The sequence below is a fragment of the Psittacula echo genome (assembly GCF_963264785.1).
Source record: "Psittacula echo genome assembly, chromosome: 3".
In the NCBI taxonomy this organism is placed as follows: domain Eukaryota; kingdom Metazoa; phylum Chordata; class Aves; order Psittaciformes; family Psittacidae; genus Psittacula; species Psittacula echo.
The window spans coordinates 3185407-3206505 of record NC_137736.1 but is presented as its reverse complement, the minus strand read 5'-3'; the positions used below and the strand labels follow the sequence as shown (position 1 = coordinate 3206505).

The 21099-nt window shown below is 44.7% G+C and overlaps 1 protein-coding gene across 1 annotated transcript in view; it reads right to left on the bottom strand.

Moving 5' to 3' along the window:
* Positions 1-12293, bottom strand: part of PHLDB2 (pleckstrin homology like domain family B member 2) — a gene marked incomplete at both ends in the record, with an annotated part of 50334 nt that extends 38041 nt beyond the window's left edge. Inside the window, 2 exons of the mRNA XM_080613620.1 lie at positions 7533-8881; positions 12242-12293. Of these exons, the coding sequence (XP_080469746.1) occupies positions 7533-8881; positions 12242-12293 (1401 nt within the window). The remainder of the gene's footprint in view (positions 1-7532; positions 8882-12241) is intronic.
* Positions 12294-21099: the final 8806 nt, after the last annotated feature.

Here is a 21099-nt window from a genome sequence, read left to right as displayed (position 1 = left end):
TCTAACACTTATCTTGCCAATATCGAAAATTTTAATAGTAATATTGTTTCTAATATTGTATATAATATTGTTGCTGTAACCATACCGCATTCGCACATACAGATGCCCACTGAGGTCACTGTACAAGTCACTATTGGGTCCCCTTTACACTTACGCTATACTGCTACCAAGCTGCAAAACACCACACAGATTTTCCATGACCTCGCTCATTCCTGACTTTTCTGTTTTGCTAACTCTGACTCCCTTTCCTTGAGAGAGAATTAGTCCCCATTTAGAAAAACACAGTTTTAGGAGCATTACCAGGAAAAATGAGGCATCACGTCTAAAATACAACACATGTCAAATACAAAGAAATGGGGGAAATCTTTACTTACCAGTTAACTCAAATTCCCCATGGATTCATGCCAACATTTCAAACTTGAGGATCTGAATAGCTACCCCAGTTTGACCTGATGTATTTCAAGTTGCTACAAACATTAATGCTCTAAGGATTTCTAGATCTATACGGTAATTATCATAAAGCACCAGAAAGCTATATTTGGGTTATATTACTGTATACATAGCTTCCTGTAACTTCAGTTTCAGATGATTTTTCTTCTACATTTTCATTTTTAAGGGGTAATTCTTTTCGTTTGCTAAAAAAGAAGAATAATATTAATAAAAAATGCTTACCATAAGCCTTATTGAAAGTTCCGCTGGAAAAAAAAAGACCTCTGTGAGAGTTGCATGCTTGGCATTAATACCTGCCCTAATGAGCTCATTTCTGATTTCTAGGAAATCCTACTTGTATTTCGTAGTATTTAAAAGGAAAGCCAGAAAACCAAAACCCTCAGCCTCCTGCCCCAAGAACCACTGCAGACACACTCACTTTCCAGGCTCTACCTGGCATTACATTTGCATTACGGTTTGCAAGCCATTTGTGACAGTCCTAACGCTCCCTACGCCCAACAGCAAGCAATAACAAGGATCAAGCAAAGCAGTTTGGGCAATGCATCGCCTGCCCCTTCCCTGCAGCAAGCCATGGGAGTTTCATGTCAGATTAATACCAGTTTACGAGCACATAGCATTTTATACAGCTACCAAGAGATTACCCGGTTGGATGAGCTACCCATTCACATCACCCCACATCACCCGCAGTTAAGAGCTGCCTTTCCCAGCTGGAGAACCCATCCATTTCCAAGCACTACCCAACCGAGACGGCGTCACAAGACAGAAGTTTTGCCTTCAGGTAGCTTATTCCCAGGTTCCCTCCGAAGCCTCCTGTATCGGCACCGGCAGGGACGAGCCTCTGGAATAACAGAGCCTGAGGCAGCTGCGGAGCAGCGATTGCAAGCTTGTATTTTCCACAACATGGGTCCAAGCAAATTCTGCAGACATCTTTCAACCCCAAATGATCGACATAATTATAACTCCCCAAAGCCTTGCTGCCTCAAGGCAACCACTGCCTCTCCCCTTACCCCTCCAACGCCGCTATCGTCCCTCTTACTAAGTCTTTTGGCCACGCAACCCAATTCCTAAAGCGCTGTGCAAGTGCTGGCTGGGACCGCCGGCAATTATGCAGCTCTCCCTGTTGTGACGGCATCGGGCCTGGCCCTTTCATACAGTCAGCGTAATGGTTTTATAGATGGGAAACATCTATAAACGCCATCAGGACATCCTTCCCTGCAACAACAGGTATATCAGGTTACCCCATGCCAAGCCTCCATCCCTTCGACAATAATAGGAAATGGCCAATTTCAAAGCGCAGCTGCTGCTTACCCTGACCTAAGCACTCAGGTAAAGGGGCTCTCACTGCAAACTGCCCTTTGCTGAGCAGTCAGGAAAAAGGGGGGGGAAAAAAAGGATTATTTTTTCCACAAATCCCAGATGCTTAAAAATTGCAGGAAAATCTCTGCCAGTCTCCAAAAAATTCCTGATGAACGTTCAGGCACATTACAGAAATACTGATATCTCTCGCTTCTATTTTGACATGTGCTGAGAGGCTTATGGACAGGAAGCTCTGTGGTTATTTTATACTCTCTATTCTCATCATTTCATCTCGGCCAACTCATTCCCTCTACAGCACATCTGCATTTAACTGTTTCCAGCATAAATTTCCGAGTCAAGCAGCGAGCTAGGAAAGCACCCCTGCAATGAAAAGTGCGAAAGAGTAGCACATGGAAAGTCCAGTCTCTATTTCGGCAAGGAATACGACACGAGTTATTTGTGATGCTGAACGCAGCGGAAGGGAAAAATAAAGGTATGTCACAAGAGGGAAATTGGTTTAAAATTGGCTCTGGGTTGAATCAAGCCTTGTAAACCTTCTGGTTTATTTCCCCGTATAATGTCTTTTCCAACAGTCTAAAATGCCTGCATGCATTTTCTGTGGATCTCTTCCCTACTACGAAGGGGCACGGAGGTCTTGTGCACCTTCTGCCCAAGCAGTTTCACCACCTCTGGCTTAGACAAAGCCACACATCACCTATGTATTGATGGCACCGAAGGAGATGGGTGGGATAAGCGGAGGATAACCCCTGCCTGTTATCGATTAACAATGACATCAACAGACATCCCTGGCACACTGTAAAGTATTCCAAAATAGCAGGGATAAATACCTCCCCCCTTGTTTTAACAGCAGCCACATCAGTGACTCCTGGATTTGTTTGTCTGCTGCATGCCACGTATATGAACTTTACAAGTGCATAAAGGTGATGCTGTATCTAGATATCAAGGCAAGACTTGGTTAATCAGCTGTGGCAAGCATGAAGCTTCTTCAATAAATGCTATTAACAAGTGGATAACCCCAGATTTCATTAAAAATACAGGTGCACTCTAATCCTGTGTGACAAGCACCAAACAGAATTATGGCTACTCCATAAAGGCAGGGCTCCCTTTGCCTGCAGAAGAGGCTGTTGCTCTTTTCAGCTACCAAGGAACAGTACTTATCCACTGTTGCTCTTTTAGAACAACCAAGCTTCATAGCAAAAGCTTGGAGCAGCAGCTAGTCACAAAGGATGGTGGGGAAAGAGGTGGAGAGACGGGGAAAGAGAGCAGCAGAAACTTCCCAAACTTACTTGATTACAACCACATTCAGTATCCCACAGACAAGAGGCAGGAAAAAGGTTTCTCTTTCCTTCCTGCATTTCTAAGGAGCGGGTCATTTCACATGTGTCAGATAGTGAGAAGCTGATTTCAAAGGTAGGCTTTAGCTGGGTGTGAGAACAGCTCGACAACTGTCCCTCCCCTTCCCTCCAGTCCGCACCAATTTCTCACCCCAGCCGCATTTACTTTCTCATTTTCAGTCCTTGTTTTGCTATAGACTTTTGGCTCTGAGGTTACCACTCAGCACAGAAGTCAGGAAAAGCGCCCGTATTCCACATCCATCTCTGACACAGGATGCACAGGAGCATTAAGTCTTCCGTGACAAAGGCACCTGCATGGAGAGGAGCTCCAGAGGGACCACCTCAGCTCAAAGCAGAGGATGGGGTGCAGAGCCCGGGTTAGCACAGCTCATCTTTACCTTCCTGTTACAGGCACAGAGGAAATGGACCAGTAAAAGCAGAAGAGATCAGTGGCACTGAGCAATGCCAGTCTCTAGGGAGGAACTGGGCAGCCAGCTCTCTGCAGAATTAGCTCCTGTATCTACAGGCATGCATTAGGCTGCTGAGGAAATGCCACTGGCTTCCAAAATAACAGTATTATTCAGACCAGTGCCCTTTTGCCCCTACAGTACCTATGCAGAAGCTCCTTTTCAAATCACACTGAGGGCAAGAGCCTGAAGACGAGAGCTCCAGTGCGGTACTGTAAGTCCTGTCAATGAGAACAGGTCTCCTGACATTTATTTCTTCCTGGCCCACATTCCACAAAAATGAAGTATATTTAATAATCCAAAGTGTGGATTACAGACCTCCCCCAGGAATGTTTTGGAACACAATTAAAACTGAATGTTCCTGAAAACCTACTAAGTTATTAGTATTATATTAGTTATTAGTGTATTAGCATTAATCTGCAGAGGTTTTTTTATCCTATTACACACTTGTTAATGTACTGAACTAAACTGATGTTAAGTAGCAGTAATGCTAGAGAGACTGTCCTATCCTAGTGGTGAGAAAAATTACCTTGATCTAGCCTTTGTCTACTTGGCTGGGCTTTCTATTAAGAGTCAAGTCACTTATACTTTTACATGCAGCTTGGGCACTTTGTGTTTAAAGGGTCTATAAAAAGATACAGTGCCAATATAAATGTATAAAACATATATACGATGCTGTTCCGAGCTGTATGGGAGATTTACACAAGCTCTAATACCCATAATTTTAAAGCAGCACCACCATGCAAATTCCAAGTATCCTTTCTTTTCATTTTCCCCTCCCATAAGCGCGTCTTTCTGAGCTGTAAATGCATCAATGCAAACCAGGCACAGAGATATTCGGCATTATTTCCTACTTGCTGAATAAACTTCATGAAATCCGATGCTCCTTTGACCATGCAAACGTGGACTACGGGATAAAGTCATTGAATTCTATTATCGCTTATTGAGGCATTGGTCATATAAACTGAAATCTCCCCCAGCACAATTCCTGGGGAGAATTTCATTAACAAGCATATGCTTACGGATCCGTACTAACAGCTGGACTATGGAAGGTGTCATGCAGCTACTGCATGTCTAATTGTTAAGTACCTACCACCATCTAGAGGAAATAAACTGTACTGCCTAAAACCCAGCAGTACACAAATCATGTTCAGTGCTATTCAAATGAGCGGGCATCAAACAAAACAGATGGCCTTAATATCTATCTGGCTGTGTTGGCTGTGCTGTTCCACCCCCAACCTCCCCACAGGCTGAAGAGAAAGGCTGCCTTTCAGTTCCAGCTGCTACCACAATTGGGCTTTTATCTCAGATAGGGAAAAACAAGGCAAGATCTCCTCTTCAACAAAAATTCAATAGCTCACTGAATCCCACTGAATATCCTTGGAACACAGTGATAACTTTTCTCCTTGTTTATCAGGCTTCTGGGCTAGCTTCAGCAAAGCTAACCCTCACTTCTACTTGTCAGAGTACTATACTTAACATCTGGATAAACATCCCTACACCAAGATGCTATGTCCGGTCAGCTGGGCTGGAAGAGGAAGCAGCAGCAGACTGTGACCCACCAGCCCTGTGCCAGGCCCAGGAGCAATGTGGTGCCATCCCACCAGTCCCCAGCGCTCAGCAGTAATGCTGGAGGGATGGCAATGACCGGAACCCTGTTCCTCCCTGCTCCTGGAGTCACAGAGGAACAGGCTGGCAAAACAGAAGTGGCACAAGCCCAGAAGGGCAAATCTAAAGACAGAGAAACACCAAATTCTACACCAGTACATACATGTCTTCTCTGTTTGGTACATTGGAGCAAATTAAAACTCAGATGTTTAAATCGTTCTTAAAAAAAGGAAAAAAAACCAAAAAACCTCAACCCCCCCCCCCCAAAAAAAAAAGTGTATCTCCACTATTTGTACCTTTTTTCCATAACTCTAACATGCTTGGAAAAACAGCAGGCATATTCTCTCTTTAAAGAATCAGGATTTAACAGTTGAGTACTGTCCAGTAAGAAAAGAAATGAGGGGAAGGGAGAGGTGGTCGTTACATCCAAATAAAAGACCCAGAACAACTTCTAACACTATCGAATACCAAAACAACTCCGTATCTTCCATCCCTCGCAAGAAACCTACCCAATACTCAAACCAAAAAATCAACCCCAACCCTGTTCTCTTTGAAATACAAATACACTCTACTATGTTGTCTTTTATGACTGATTATCTCAGGTTTTACAGCACAACTGTCTGGAAAACCCTCTGATAAGAAGCAAACAGCACCTTGCACACACTAAACCACCACGACTAGGGAAAAGGGAGATTTCCTATAGGAGTGGGGGAACAGCAGGGAGAAGGCAGCAAAAAGGAGAGAGGAACAACCCACCGGTATTTCTGCTGATGCTTCCCACTCCTGCACGCACAAGCAGAGCAACCTTTCCTAAACTGCCCAGTCTTTTCCATTCATATCTGGCCCTCCTTGCCCCAGTGAGCCCGGCTCCTGAGAAGCTTCATGGGGAGCCAGCAGAGGTTTCGGTGGGCAAAGGGTACAAGGCAGGGCAGAGACACAGAGTGTGCCACTCACCAAGGGGGAAAGGGGCTGTGCCTGCCGCCCCTTTACACCTCAGCTCTACAGACCTGGTTCTAAGCAGGCAAAGATAACACTTCGGCATCTTGCAAACCAACAGCATGTATCTTACAGGCTACGGTGCTGAGCCTATTAGAGATGAAACAGCAGGCTCCTGCTCACAGAACAGGTTCTTCACCAACTTGTGTCAAGGACATAGGTGAGATGCGAGGGAGACATCTGAATGGGTTACCATCCTTTAGATGAACCTGCTAGCAAGTGGGGTTTGAAATGGGAGCAGTGGCCCTGCACAACCAATGGACCACTGCTATTGAGACCTAATGGGCATCCCGCTGCTCTTGCATCCCGCTGCTCCTGCATCCTGCTGCTCCTCATGGCTTTTCAGCCCAGCCGGCCTGGGAAGTGAACTCCCCTGCAGCTCCGCTGCCTGTATGCAAACTAGACAGGTTTAAGAGTATCCTACCCCCACTTTGCTCAGACCCATAAAGACTTTAAATATAGCACACGTTTAAAGTTAAGGTCTCAAATCTAAGACTCAGTAATATAAATTGGCCCATCTAACAACCTCAGTTTCCATGTGGACAGTAAAATCAGTGTAACATGAATGCATGCTAATAGGGTCAGAGAAAACTTCTTTCACAGAAAGGATCCTTTCAGAGACAGCTTCAATAAGAAACTTTTCCAGCTATCTTTGTGTGTTCTGAAGATCTTTTCCAGTTTTCCTACCCAAAAGTTGTTTCAGTAACACATATATTACATTTTGCTCCCAAGTTTCATCCCAAGCTGAAGCAGTATGCGCTGCTTCACGTTCTGACTAGAAGAAAAGAGAGAAACCCTGTCCCTCTCTTCTAGTCTCCATTTTGTGATGGGGAGAAGCAAGGAGGCCTATATTTTAATGACAATATTCAGAAAGGAAAACCACAACCAGGTAGAGAAAGCTCTGATGACAGATGTTGAATCCACACCAATGCATACCTGACAGCACAGCACACATGGCTGAGCAGCTTATAGTGGAGTCTCTTTATTTTACCCGCTTACCACAAAACGGTGCCATCATCTAAACCAAAACGTGCTGGATCCCTGCAGTGTCATTTGTGGGGTTTATGTATGGAGGCATTTTAACAGAGCCCACAGGATGACTGATGAACCCAATTTACACGGGTTCCAACATCTTTGACGATGGCTGAATGGTCTATCCCTATCCAAGCTGTTACAGCAGCACGCTATTTAAGCACTAGCTTCATGGACAGCAATAACAAACAAGGCATCTGAAGCAGGCATTTGAATCGCAAAGCATGTCAGCCTATGCTTTGCTGTACTTTCCTGATGGCCAGATCTGGGATGGACATTATCCAAACGCTAAATGCCACGAAAAACTAAAAGGAAAAGAAGAAATTACCAGCCGTTCCATCTCCTGCTCCCGAAGCCGCTCTTCCCTCTGCCTCCTGTGATAGTCCATGAGGTCTTCTCTTCCCGAAATGGAGCTAATGCTGTTCTTCCGCTCTCGCATGGACGTTTGCAGTGAGTTTGGCGTCTGCCTGTAACTGTCCAGCTCTGGGTCATCAAGTTCCACAGAGCTGGTGGAAAGGTTCCTTCGGACAGAGAACGACCTGTCAAAATCCACTGGGGAGAAAGAGCTACTGGGACTTGTTCCTGAGAGTCCAAGTCTATCAAAGTCATCAGGAAGATACGGGGAAGAAGGTGCTAAAAGCATTTTCTTAGCAATTCGAGGGCTTGCAGGAACGCTGAGCGTTGAACTGGCGTAGGAATTACCCGCGGAGACCGAGCTGGCGTGTGGTGAAACCCCTGAGCTGCAGGAAGAAAAGTTCAGGTAATTGTCAGCATCTAACACGTTCTGAGGTAGATCTTTTTCTCCGAGTTTTTTCCTTTTAGTATTCCCCAAAGAGCTTCTGGGGGGCAAACTTAATGGCACCAGTTGGCTTTCTGTTGATTTATAAAGTCTGGGGAGGGAACGACTGTACATTCCCATATGACTCAGAGATCCACCAGAATATTTCCTAGGCCGTGAACCCAGAGACTCCATCATCACGTCCTTGTGCTTAACTGGTTTTATGTGAAGGGCCAGGTTGTCTTCAATGTTCATCCTCCTGCCTTGCTTTGGGCTAGAAGGCATGCTGGCTGCCCCTGAATTGCTAGCAGGTGAAAGCATCAGCTCGTTCCCTGAGCTTCCATTCCACATGGTCAGAAGAGAGCCCGAGATCTTCTTTGTCTCCAGCATTCCCGGGAAGTAGACATTGTCATAGGATTTGTTTTTCTGACTGTACTTGGAGTAGTGAAACTTATCCACCTGCCCAAGGGATTTCATGTTTTCTCTGCTGGTGTGAATATCAAAGTCTGTCCTTCCTAAGTTGTACCCACTGAGGGATGAAGGCATGCCCGACAGGGAAACCAAATGCTTTACAGAGATGCTTTTATCCGGAAGATAAGGGCTTTCACAGGGGAACTGCTTGCCTCCTTGCAGCTTGTTAACAGAGTGTGCATTTTTAACACTGGAGGAAGGGCTGGGTTTAACTGGCAGAGGTTGTGAGAGGGTTAAATATGAGCCAGCATAGTCCCCATTTGTTTTAAATTTGAGACTTGATGAATACTTCTTCTGGTTGAGGTTTTCCATAATATCCTGGAGACCATTTTCAAGGGAATTCACCGCAGAACCCTTTCCCAAAGTAGCATTTTGTAATTCCATCTGGTTTTGCGTGTGGCTATACTCTGCCATAACCTTACTGGAATCTGTAAGGAAGAGAAAATAAGGGGGAAAAGAAAAGTAAGTAGCAAGTAAGTAGCTGCCTCTTGCATGTGTATGCCTGCACGTTCATTTGAAATGAACACGCTTATAATAATTACTGTGCTTGTAATAACTGTGTCTCAGATCATTAAACAAAGGAAGGGATGCACAACTTTCCCATCTCTCTTTTTGCAACAGATGGAAGCTAAAAAAGAAGGGGTAGTTGGACATGACCAAATCCATATTACAAATCAGCAACACAGTTGGAAAGAGGCTAGACCGTTTCTTTGGTGGCCTATCCATGGCAGGAGTCTGGCTTAGCCTTTATAATCCTGAGCCTCCTAAGATGGCCATGACGTAAAGCAGCATTATTGTCCTGATGTCTTATACCTGAGGAACTGAGGTATAAGGAGAAGATGCAAAGCAGACTCCTGAGTAAAGAACTGAGAGCAGGTCTCCCAGGGCTCAGGATACAGAACATAAGATGCTGCTTTGGACCACCTCTTTGAACGTGTGCAGTTAGTGCATCCAAGCCCAAATAAATTAATGAGCTTAACCAAAGCTCAGTAGGAGCTTGTCATATTTCTGCTTACTCAATGGATTGTCATGCAAAGCTTCATGGAAAAGTACATAAGCAAGGCCCATTTTTCAAGGTGTTTTAGCTCAGTGCTCTTAAAATATAAACCAGTAACTACACCTGCAAAGAGCACTTTAGTTAAAAGGCAGCCTGAAGGATGTATAATGCTAAGCTCTATAACTTCACTCAAAAACAACAACAGAAACACTACTACTAAAAACACTGACGCTGACAGGGGTTTAAGGTTCCAGGTCTTAACACTTGTTTGGCATTATAATGGACTTCCTTGAAGAGGACAACAACCAAACAAGCCTTTGCTGTGGTGGAGGTTATTGTTCAATGCGTTAAGCTCCAGCCTACAGCTCCTGCTCCGCCAAAAGCAAAGAAACTAATTCAGCTCCTGCAAGTGTCAGTTACTGCAGGAGATAAATGGGACCTCCACAGGCTTGCGCTTAGACCTCAAGTGATGTAGAAATGGCACCGCTAACACCTACAGCATCGCCTTGGATGTGCTAGGCTGTGCTTTGAACTAATGAAGCACTCTTCAGTGTCAGGTCCTGCAGTACCAGCGAATGCTACTTGTGAAAATAAGGGTCAAATCTGGGATTTACTCTTGGCTTAGTCACATTTCACCTGCGACTTCAGCCACCTCGTGAGAAACCTAATTTCAGCTTGCCACTCGGCAGGAAAACCTAGCATCCAATTGTGAAAAGTGCTTTTAAACTCCTCAGAGGCAATACTTTAATCCTCTTCCAGGTACCACTTCAGGCAATTATACGAACCTAGACACAAAACTCGGATTCCTGCACTCCCACCAGGCTGGATATGATCTGGTTGAACTGAGGATCGCTAGGTTCAGATACCTAGTGGTAGCTGGCAATGCAGTCTTTGAGCGGGTCCTTGTTTCTGGTACCTTCCTTGCTAACAAGGCAAAAACACCTGGAATTCATTACTGAACAGGCATCATACAATATACCTCTGTTGCACAAGCTTCCTCTGTGCTAGCTGTAGTAAGTCTAAGTGAGTAACAACACACTCTCTTCAATTCTTAAGGAACAAACCCCTAAGTTTAAGAACAAAGGTAAACCTCATTAACAATGTAATTGAATGGGCAGAAGACAAAAGGAGTCAGCATTACAGGGGGGAACAAAACCAAATCAAACCAGAAGAAAACCACAAACACCTTCTTGAACATCGGTGGACCTGGCTAAGCTTGTGTTAATTACAAACTCTGGTAGTGGCCGAAACCACTAACTTGCAGCTTCATAACCAAGCCTCAGGTTTACTATTACGCAGACTTAGTATTTTTATGCTGACAGTGATTTTATTTGCTGTAATCTTAACACATTGCGATGATGATACAGCTATCTCAGTTGTCTTTGAACCACTAAGTTCACAGAGCTCTCTGTCAGACCATCACTGCTGTGAGCAGTGAAACTGCAGTTTCTTACAGTCTGACATTTGACTTGACATTTTTTTAGCTATTTTCACAACTTTTGATCAATGGCAATGATGAAGATCTAAAGAAAAAAAGGAGGAATGTGACCCACGTTCAACAGAACTCTTGTAGGGACAAGACAAAATCAGATGGCAATGATCAAGCATTCATCCCATTAGTGGTGTTATAAGGAAGAACAACAAGACACAGAAGTTACTTAAAAGCACAGCTATAAAGTACAATGTGCATGCCTTGTGTACTTGAATGCTTAGTTGTACCTTCCATTCTCTCCCCTTCCCTCTTCCAAATCTCTCAAACTTGAAAGCTAATCCCATATCAAAATTGTACTGCCCACATCCTAACTTCAACACAACTGAACTTTTCTTTTTTGCATAAACTCTACAGGCCCCCATATAAGTAAGTTGGCAGACACGTTAATGGAACATTACTAATCGTTTATTGCTCCCTTGCAACACTAGCAGGGCACATTTAATCCTACAAAGACAGGACACTTATGCCAAAACACAAGTTAGCTCATGGAAACTTTCAGGCCTGTTCACCGCAGCAATGAAGGGTTTATTGTACTTGAAATCCAAACAAGCACAGTAAGAAAAGGTCACAATACCTTCATGTAGCCACTTGGATTCAACAGTTCTCTATCGTACCTTATGCCAGTTCTTCTGCGTTTTTGGTTCCAGCACCACACTGCCCGCAATCATCCAGTTAAATTCCAACTGGACAACAGCGTATGTTTAACCGAACCATAGCTGCTTCCCACAAGCCAGATCTTGTTTGTTTTGTTTATTTTCAGGGTTATGTTTGGGATGAGACTTTAGGAATACGCTAGGATGCATCACACGGCCTGGATGACGCTGCCCTCACAGGCAAGGTAGAGGGACTGAGGCTGGTTGCTCTGGCACACAGTGTGTACTGAACCCATCCTGCATCCAGGTCAGCCCCAGCTTTCACTTGTTAACCTTCAGTGCACAGCACAAGGCTCCTCTGTTCAGCAGGGTATTTGCTGCCTGGAGCTATATGGAAAGAAATTCTTCCTTTCTTATTAGTCTTATTTCCCCCCCCCTCATTCCTTTTCTTCCTTTCCTGAGTTGTTCAGCTGAGGGTCACTGATATCTGTTCCAGTCAGGCATCAAACTGATGGGGGAGGGTTGGCTGTCTGCAGCATATCCAGCTGTGGCCTTCTTCTGGCTGGTAAATGGAGTTAGACATGGAATAAGAACAGAGCACTGATCTTATCCACGTGTCAGGAGAATTAAAGGGCCAAAACCACTAACAAATTCTAACAGATTTCAGTACATTTACAAACAAGCTTTGGTTTTATTAACGGATTACCTGATCCAACATTCTGAAAAGAGGAGGAGAGGTTGCTTCTGTTTGGCATCATATTCGTCCTCTACAGGATGGTTAAAACAACGCTAATTTGAGCGAACCCAATAAACCTTGACCTGCAAATAAAGCAACAGAAGAAAAAGATGTTGTTAAGAAGCGTACTCTGAGAACATCTTTCAAGTGTGTAATATAGACCAAAACTGGCTTTCCTTATGGTAAAATCCCCAGAGACAACACAAAAAGAAATATGTTAAGGTCATATAAAAGGCCATATAAAGGGCACTCCATGTTTAATGCGGAGATCAGAAAAAAAACAAACCAAAAACCCAAACAAACACTTTCTGCAGCTGTTTTATCAGTTAAAAAGTCCATATCATTTGATTTGCTAATCAACTCTTATCTCTGATCCTGACCCTGTGCAGGCAGTTACTGGTCACAGCTCCCGAGTTTTGTCTGTGACCCTGTGGCTGCCTTAAGAAATCATTAACAAGGTCAGACTTTTCTGCTGAATCATAGAATCATAGAATTGTTAGGGTTGGAAAGGACCTTAAGATCATCCAGTTCCAACCCCCCTGCCATGGGCAAGGACACCTCACACTAAACCATAGCACCCAAGGCTCTGTCCAACCTGGCCTTGAACACCGCCAGGGATGGAGCATTCACAACTTCCCTGGGCAACCCATTCCAGTGCCTCACCACCCTCACAGTAAAGAATTTCTTCCTTATATCCAATCTAAACTTCCCCTGTTTAAGTTTGAACCCGTTACCCCTTGTCCTGTCACTGCAGTCCCTGATGAAGAGTCCCTCCCCAGCATCCTTGTAGGCCCCCTTCAGATACTGGAAGGCTGCTCTGAGGTCTCCACGCAGCCTTCTCTTCTCCAGGCTGAACAGCCCCAACTTTCTCAGCCTGTCTCCATACGGGAGGTGCTCCAGCCCCCTGATCATCCTCGTGGCCTCCTCTGGACTTGTTCCAACAGTTCCATGTCCTTTTTATGTTGAGGACACCAGAACTGCACACAATGCTCCAAGTGAGGTCTCACGAGAAGGTTTTATATTTGAAAGCCCGTAGCCTACTTTCAGCCCACGCAACACCAGCATCCTGCAATCACGAAGAAACCCATGCAAAAACAGGTATGTGATCCAAAGCACAGAAAACGTTTTGGCACGCAGTGATTCCTGAGGTTCCAAAGAAGCCAGACTTGGAACGCAAGGAGATTTTTTTTTTTTCTTCCTTTTTTTTTTAAGTTTATTAGAAAAATATTTCTTAAAAAATCGCTATAACAGAGACGTGGCTTAAAAGGAACGTCCAAATCAAATCCCAGCCACTAAAGGCTAAAATTAAACCTAAATCCACTCAGAAGACCTCTAGTGAGTTGTTCTATTGAAAGATCTATTTATTTTTTATACACACATCTGGTTTTAAAAGGTCGAAAAAAAAAAAAGCTTTAAATAAAACCCCACATTGAGTGACAAAAGTAATGGTGACCATCTGTAGGTCCGCTGGGCTTTAACTGCGGACAAGCAAATAGAAACGCAGCAGAAAAACAAGCGAAGAATGGAGACAGATGTCTGGGGCTGTCTAGAGACAAGGCACCTATTTAATTAACCTCAGTCGTCACAGCCCCAGTGTTTCAGGTCTCTTGCACAGACTTTTCGTGCCATGCCTCTTCATGTTACTCTATTGGGAGGACAGCCCTGGGAGAAGGGAGCTGGCTGTAATCCCTGCCGCAGAAGGAGGCTCCTTTGCCATGACCTCTGGCTGCTCCCTTACCTGTTTCCCCCCCCTAAAGATGCTCTCTCCATGGGGAGCAGGTGCTGTCCTTCCCCTTTGCTACCCCAGGAAACCCCCGGTGCTGCCGTCGCTTCAAAGTGCTTTTTCTTTCTCTGCAAAGGTCATTTCTCAGCCCTAAAGAGAGAGGTGGGCTTCCTCCAACAGCCACACCATCTACCACGGTGCTGCTCCCCCCAAGGAGCCAAAGTGAGGAAGGAGACCCTCAGAGCACAGAACCCCCTAAGGGGCCTCAGCCACCACATCTGCCCTCTCCAGCATCAGAAGGCTGAAGCTGTCCCCAGCAGATGGTGCACAACAGCCTGGACAGCAGATAGCTTTTCAACCCATTTCATGCTCAACAGGTCCTTCTGTTGACATGAAACATTCAGGATCCTTTTCACCCCCCCTGGGTCTTCCACCACACAAAGAGACTCCTTCCTTCATCCCTTCCAGCTTGCCTCACATCCTCCAAACCTGAAACCCGTGCAGCATCCCAGTCTTGAAACCTGTGTAGCATCCTAAGTGCCTTCCTTGCCAGGAGTGGGGCTGGGGGGCAAGCCAAGGACCCCCTGGCTGGACTGCAGTGGACAGGCAAGGGACCCCAGCAAGAATTAACAGTGCTTCTCCTACTTGTCAGCCTGGCTCTTTGCCTTTTGCCTGCATACACAATGTGAAGGACCAGGGCAGAAATCCTGTTGATAACACCTCTACGTTGCTGTCTTGGAATATCGCATGCAGAATCTCTATTAAAATGCTGCACTTCAAGCCCAGAGCTCCCCTGGAAAAGACCCAATAATTTAACTTTCCTGGACTTGTTCAACCTGACACAGAAAACCGGCTCTCAACATCTCACCCTGTTCTGTAACAACAGTGTAATTATATCATCAAACAGAGAACTAAAGTAAGGACAACTTGGAACGAAAAGGCAGAAGGAGCGGTTGCTTTGAAAGGAAGGAAAGGTGTAGTAGGATTTCCTGCATCTTTAACATTGCTGCTTTGATGTTAAAATCATTGGTAAGATCACCAAAAAACCCCAATCCTTTCTCATAAAATGATGGCTAAAACTTAATGTGACAAATACAAAGGAGAGAACAGCTGAGAGGGAAGGGTTTCTATGTAATTGAAAATTCAATCTTCGACTCAGTTTGGTGAATATCTGGGTTTGCTAATAGCTAAGAGGGAAAATGTCCTTTTTAAGGTTAAATATGGTTTCAGTTCGAGTTTGAGAACTCATTACACATCTCTCTTCTTAGTGGATGAGAGATCAGAGGAGTCATCACCTAGCAATGATTGGATTGGGGAGGGGGGGGGGGCAGAACTTCCTAAAACTCTCTGCTGTGGGCATAAATGAGAAACAATGAATGAATGAATGAGCCAAGGAGATGAGCAGCTCAACATCGACAGTTTATCTGCTCTCATGAAAACATATTCTTTCAGATTAGGGTTATGCAGGGCCTCATCCAACAGCCAGAGAGGCTGACTCTCGTTACAGAGCACGTGCTTTACTCTGCCTTGGCTGGAACAAAGCAAACTGATTTCATCTGGGTTTTATAAAGTCATCCGATGTGAGTGTACACAGCATTAACAATCATGTTTCATCTCTCCAGTGCCCAGGCCAAATTCAGTTTTGTTTCACTAACAACCAGAAAAAACAGTGATTCATGACTCAAACAGGCAGCAAGTCAAACAAAGGATTCCAATCTTAAGATGCTTTAACGCAGGGTGACTCTACAGTAAAAGCTCCTTTCCCTTGTGTTGTGGTTTGACTCCAGCTCAGCCCCCTCAGCCACTCGCTCCCCACTGTGGGATGGGGGAGAGAACCAAAAGGTAAAGGCGAGATCCAGACAGTTTAACAGGTAAAGCAAAAGCTGCACGTGTAAGCAGAGAAAACAAGGAATCCATTCCCCACTTCCCATGAGCACATGGGATTCAGCCATCACCAGGAAAGCAGGGCTCCATCACGTGTAACGGTGACTTGGGAAGACAAATGACACCACTCTGAATGACACCCCCCCCCCTTCCTTATTTCTCCACCAGCTTTATATACTGAGCATTATGCCATATGGTGTGGAATATCCCTTTTGGTCAGCTGGGGTCAGCTATCCTGGCTGCACACCCTCCAAACTTCTTGGTCACCTCCAGCCTCTACACTGGCAGGGCATGAAAACTAAAAACTCCTTGACTTAACAGAAACACGACTTAGCAACAACTAAAACCATCGGTGTGTTATCGACATCATCCTCACACTAAATCCAAACCACAGCACTATATCCGCTACTATAGAGAAAACTAACTCTATCCCCACTGAAACCATGACACCTTGGCATAGGAGCCTGAAGCTGCAGCTCAACCAAGGCACAGATACAGCTCTACCCATCATTTAGTCCATAGATTTAGGGCAACATTTTCTCAGTGTGCAGTTTCTCATCTCTTCCTTGACTTCTGCCTGGCCTGATACCTACACCTCCCTTTAGCAGAGACTGCTCTGGCACCCACTTGGCTCTCACATTACCAACCAAGTGGATTGCAATGCCTCAGGCATTGCTAAAATGCTACCCTGACTGAATATAAACAGCCAGTTTCAAACCAGCTCTCAAATTTGGCCATCTCTCCTTTAAAGCTTTTCTACTCTTTATTGCTTCTTCATTTTCAGTTTCTCGTAAAACATTACCAGTGGTTCCCAGCAGCTCCTGTTCCCTTTCCCATCTCTGACACTTCCCTTCAGAAACTCCTACAGCAGCGTACAGCCACCCACAGAAAACAGAGGAAACCCAAAGTGATGGAGAGGGCAAGGCCAAAACCCTATCACTGCCACTGTCCTCACAACATCACTAGAGTTGCATTTATTCTGCAACAAGAAGGTTTTCAGACGATACGGGTCTGTTTCAACTGTTCCAATAACACACACACTGTTCTGGAAACAAAAAAGCCTCTTCAGTCTTTACACCCTAAACACAATTCGGTGAATGAGTGCTGACAGCTTCGGCGCCCAGAGATTTAAGTGGTATGACACGCCGACGCTGATAAAGGGACTGCTTCGTTATCAAGTTGATTTACCTTTTTCCTGCATAATCTGAAGACAATGTACTTGCTCTTGATTAAATCAAGACTGGGTTTTTCCCCTGACTTACCTCACTTACTCACCAACAAGCGTCCTGGTAGGCTTAACCTGATGGGAAAGTAAAACTCAGCCTCATCTACAGCTTATCTCCAAAAGCACTTAAGTATAAATCTATCTTTCCCCAACCCCATAAAGCTTACTGTCAAACTACAACAACATAATAACAGAAGGGCACCTGCATAATTTGGTGGAGATTCTATACCCATAAACTAGCAAATGGACACATCCTTAAAAGAGAATGCAGTCATCTCTGCCAAAAACCGGACAACTCAGCAAGGCTGTTATTTAAAGGTCGCCTCAAACATCCTTCTTCATTTCCTCCTCTCCCACAACACAATATACTAGACTAGGAAAATTAGCTACAGCTAATTTCCTGCCGGCATAGTCCTGAAATCTACTCAGTCCTTGGTTTTTCATGGTATAGGACCTGCAACACCTTGGTCCCCATGGCGCAAGCGAGCTCAAGGTCTTGTTAGGGGCATAGGGTGTTTTGGTTCCCAAAGCTCACAAGCTTGGCACCTCCGCCAACACTAGAGAAATCAAAAATCAAGTATCTGTGAATCGGATTTGTCTAAGTCACTCCTTTGTAATCCTGCAGGCTTCCGATGTGGAAAAGGGAGAGGCAGAGGAAGTTGCTCTTACGGCTTATCTCTTCCTCTGAGAGATTATCGTGTTGGATATTGCCGAAGGAACAGAAAGAGAGCACTACAACAACAACAGAAAACACCCTTCAATGACTTCAGTCTCTTCATAAACCACATCTATTTCACTGGAATAACTACACCAAAAATTGTACCCAAATACACATTTTTAAGTATTCTGTCCAACTGTACAAGCACGATTCTCTCCTACTTGATAAGGATCCATGTTGTAGGCATTGTCAAACCAACTGCTCTTTCCAATAGACAGACATAATCACTTTAATCAGGTCACGACAACTGACGATTTTAAATGTGCATCGAAAAAGGAAACATTCATCACCACGTAAATATAACAGCTTGGTGACTACAAATGGAGATTAACACCATTGACATAAGAGCCGCTGACTGCCAAGGGCATTCAATAAAGATTGCAGTGAAAATGTTGAAGCTTTAGAACTTTTGTACCACGACAGCTGCTCTTACCTGAAAGTGAAACTCTTAAAGTACACATTCCAATAAATCTAACCTCGTTCCTGTGTGTTTGGTAGGGGAAGAGATGAGACCACCTACTCAAACCGCATTATTTTAGTAGACATCACTGCCTCCTCCTTGTTTTGCAGCCACAAACCCCACTGGTTCATCTGGAGTATTTCAATGAGACAAATCGAGGCAAGGACAGTTCTTTTTTCTACCCAAACAAAAGCCATCGACAGTTAGAAACACATTAGAAGAGATTTCTGTTAAAACAATGAACTCTTCACGCAGACAGGGCTGGCAGAGGACAAGATAACTCCAAGTCATCCTCCTTTATTCTGTCTTGGTACCTTTCTGATAGCGAAGCTTAAGAGTTGGTTATCTGACCCAATGACTGATTCATCTCCCAGCAGCAATGAGGAGCTCCCTGCTATTATCCTGACACTATTCCATTAGCTTCTTTCCTATTGAAAATACAAGCGTGCTCAAAAGGTCTGCAAAGGAAGACTCAAACATTTCACCCAGACATGGCAAACAGAAAGCTCTGCGGCGGACTGCACCCTGCAGATGAACAAACCCACAAGCAACCAACATACCTGGTGCACTTATAAATGCACATAAATATTTGAGACCAACATCCGAGAAGCCCAAGAAATACAGACTTTCTGCGTCTAAAATTTCAGGAAAAACAATTAGGAATGCGAATTCCAGACTGCACAGGAGCAGAAATTCCTACTGTAGGAGAGCAGAAAGAACCTAAAGAAAAGTTTCTCCTTTCCCATCCTAGCTGACATGATAAACTTGTCTCTAAGGGCACCCCTAACAAATTCAATGAGAGCTTGTCATACACAGCAGGTAGGTAAGTCACAGAAAATCAAAGCAGCTGGAAAAATGAATCAGAACCGCCTCAAAGATCATCTGCTCCCTCTTTTTTGGCGTGCCTGAATGTCCTCAGCATTTTTTCCCTGTCTACTACATTACTCTCTTAGGCAACCTTTGCCCACAATCTGCTTTCCTCTGTGCTGATTTCTTTCACTGCCACTTTGGGCCTGTCACTTCCTTTCATTAATACTTCCCTCCAGTGCCCGCTTATTCTGACAGTTTCTGTCTCTCTTATTCCGTTTGCCCATTTCTCCTCAATTTGTCTCCTTCCTGAGATGCTTGCCCCATATTTCCAAACGTCCCCTCCAGCTCCTTAACGCTTCTTCATTTCCCAGCACTCCCAGGGCAGGGAGCATGCCTCCAGACTAAATGCTTCTCATCACACTTGCTTGGCAAACCACATCATGACAGTGACAGCTCAAGTGGCATCCGCTTTGGCTGCTGTGCTACCATCCATGGGGCTGCCTACACAAATACAGGGCAGCATCTGTCCGCAAGTCCCAGTACTGCATTCCCTCAAGGGAGGAATACAGGTACTAAACCTGCGGTTACACCATTTAACATCATTAAGGAAGTTAACTAACACGGTTCTCTTAAAAATTGATTCTACCTGCATGAGATCTGAGTAAGAAAACACAAGCCTGGTTACATCTGTGGAGTTCACTCCTGTATTGCAGCCTCTGGACGACCTTCTACAGATGAGAACTCCCCTTGGATTCCCACAGCATCTTGGATGTGCCCCACCATTCCAAAACAAAACCTAAATGAACAGTATCTGCTCTGAACACCCGAAACAAGGCATTGTCTTACAGCTGTTTAATTCAACAGGAAGCACTACTTGCCATCCAGCAGTTACTACCCATCAGAATTAACTGTTTAACAAACAAAAATTGAGAGAATCCCCTCCACGTGCAATGAACACAGCACTAATTCCTTTATGGGCAACCACCAGCACTTCCCCCCACCCACTTTCATGATTTCAACTTCCCTCAGGATATTTAAGTGGAAAAGACAAGACCTTCCCATCCAAACCCCTTTGGTCCTTCTGATCCAACTCCAGCCTCAAGGTGGACCTGCAATCTTGACCTCACCCATCCTCTGCTTCCTATCTAAAACTAAACTACTCCAGATTTATCATGATTGACTTTGTTCCTTTCCCAGTAGTGGTCAGCCTGTGTCTTTGCATACCTTCAAGGAACTGCCTTGATAAGCACGGAGAGTAACCAATACTTAAAAAATGACTAATCTTCCTGTCCTGGTCACTGCCAAAATTTTCCATTCCCTCAGTAAAAACATGGGCACACAAAAGAGTCAATTTAGCATTTGTCAAAATGGAAGGGAAATGCATTGCTGGTATGGAAGCGGAACTGCATAAACCAAACAAAACCCTCTGGAGATGATGGGGTGTTACTATTTGACTGCCCTAAAAGCATCTCTTTCTCTGTCACCCTCTCAGCTCAGCGTACACCACACCCGCCCCTTGACAGCAAAGGTAAGTGCTTTTCCACCTCCTTTTTCTCATACGTTGCTTCCTTCTGCTGTGGGAAAAGCAAGCCCGTCCTCGGTCTTCGTGATTCCATTTGACGCTGCTCTGCCTCACCTCCTCCCTTCCTTTCCCATGTTAATACCTTATCTTTGGGAACCTTATCTGTGACAACAGGGGAAAGGAAAAATTGAGAAGTGGACTTGCAAAACTACCTCCCTCTTCTCCCTACTCCCCCAAAAGAGAGGGAATGCACAGCACATAGGTGAGGTACCCACCACATACTCCCAGCTACCCTGGCGATGCAGACACGGGGGATTTGGGCATGAGCAGAGACAAAACATCCCGTTGACAAACTGAGCATTTTGGGGGGAAATGACCTGGTGATAAAACCCCATGTGTTTAAAATCACGCAAACACTCAGTGGCAGGAGCAGAAAGCCCATCTCTTGAGCCTTTATGTAAGCACAGGCAGTCTATTTACACTTCT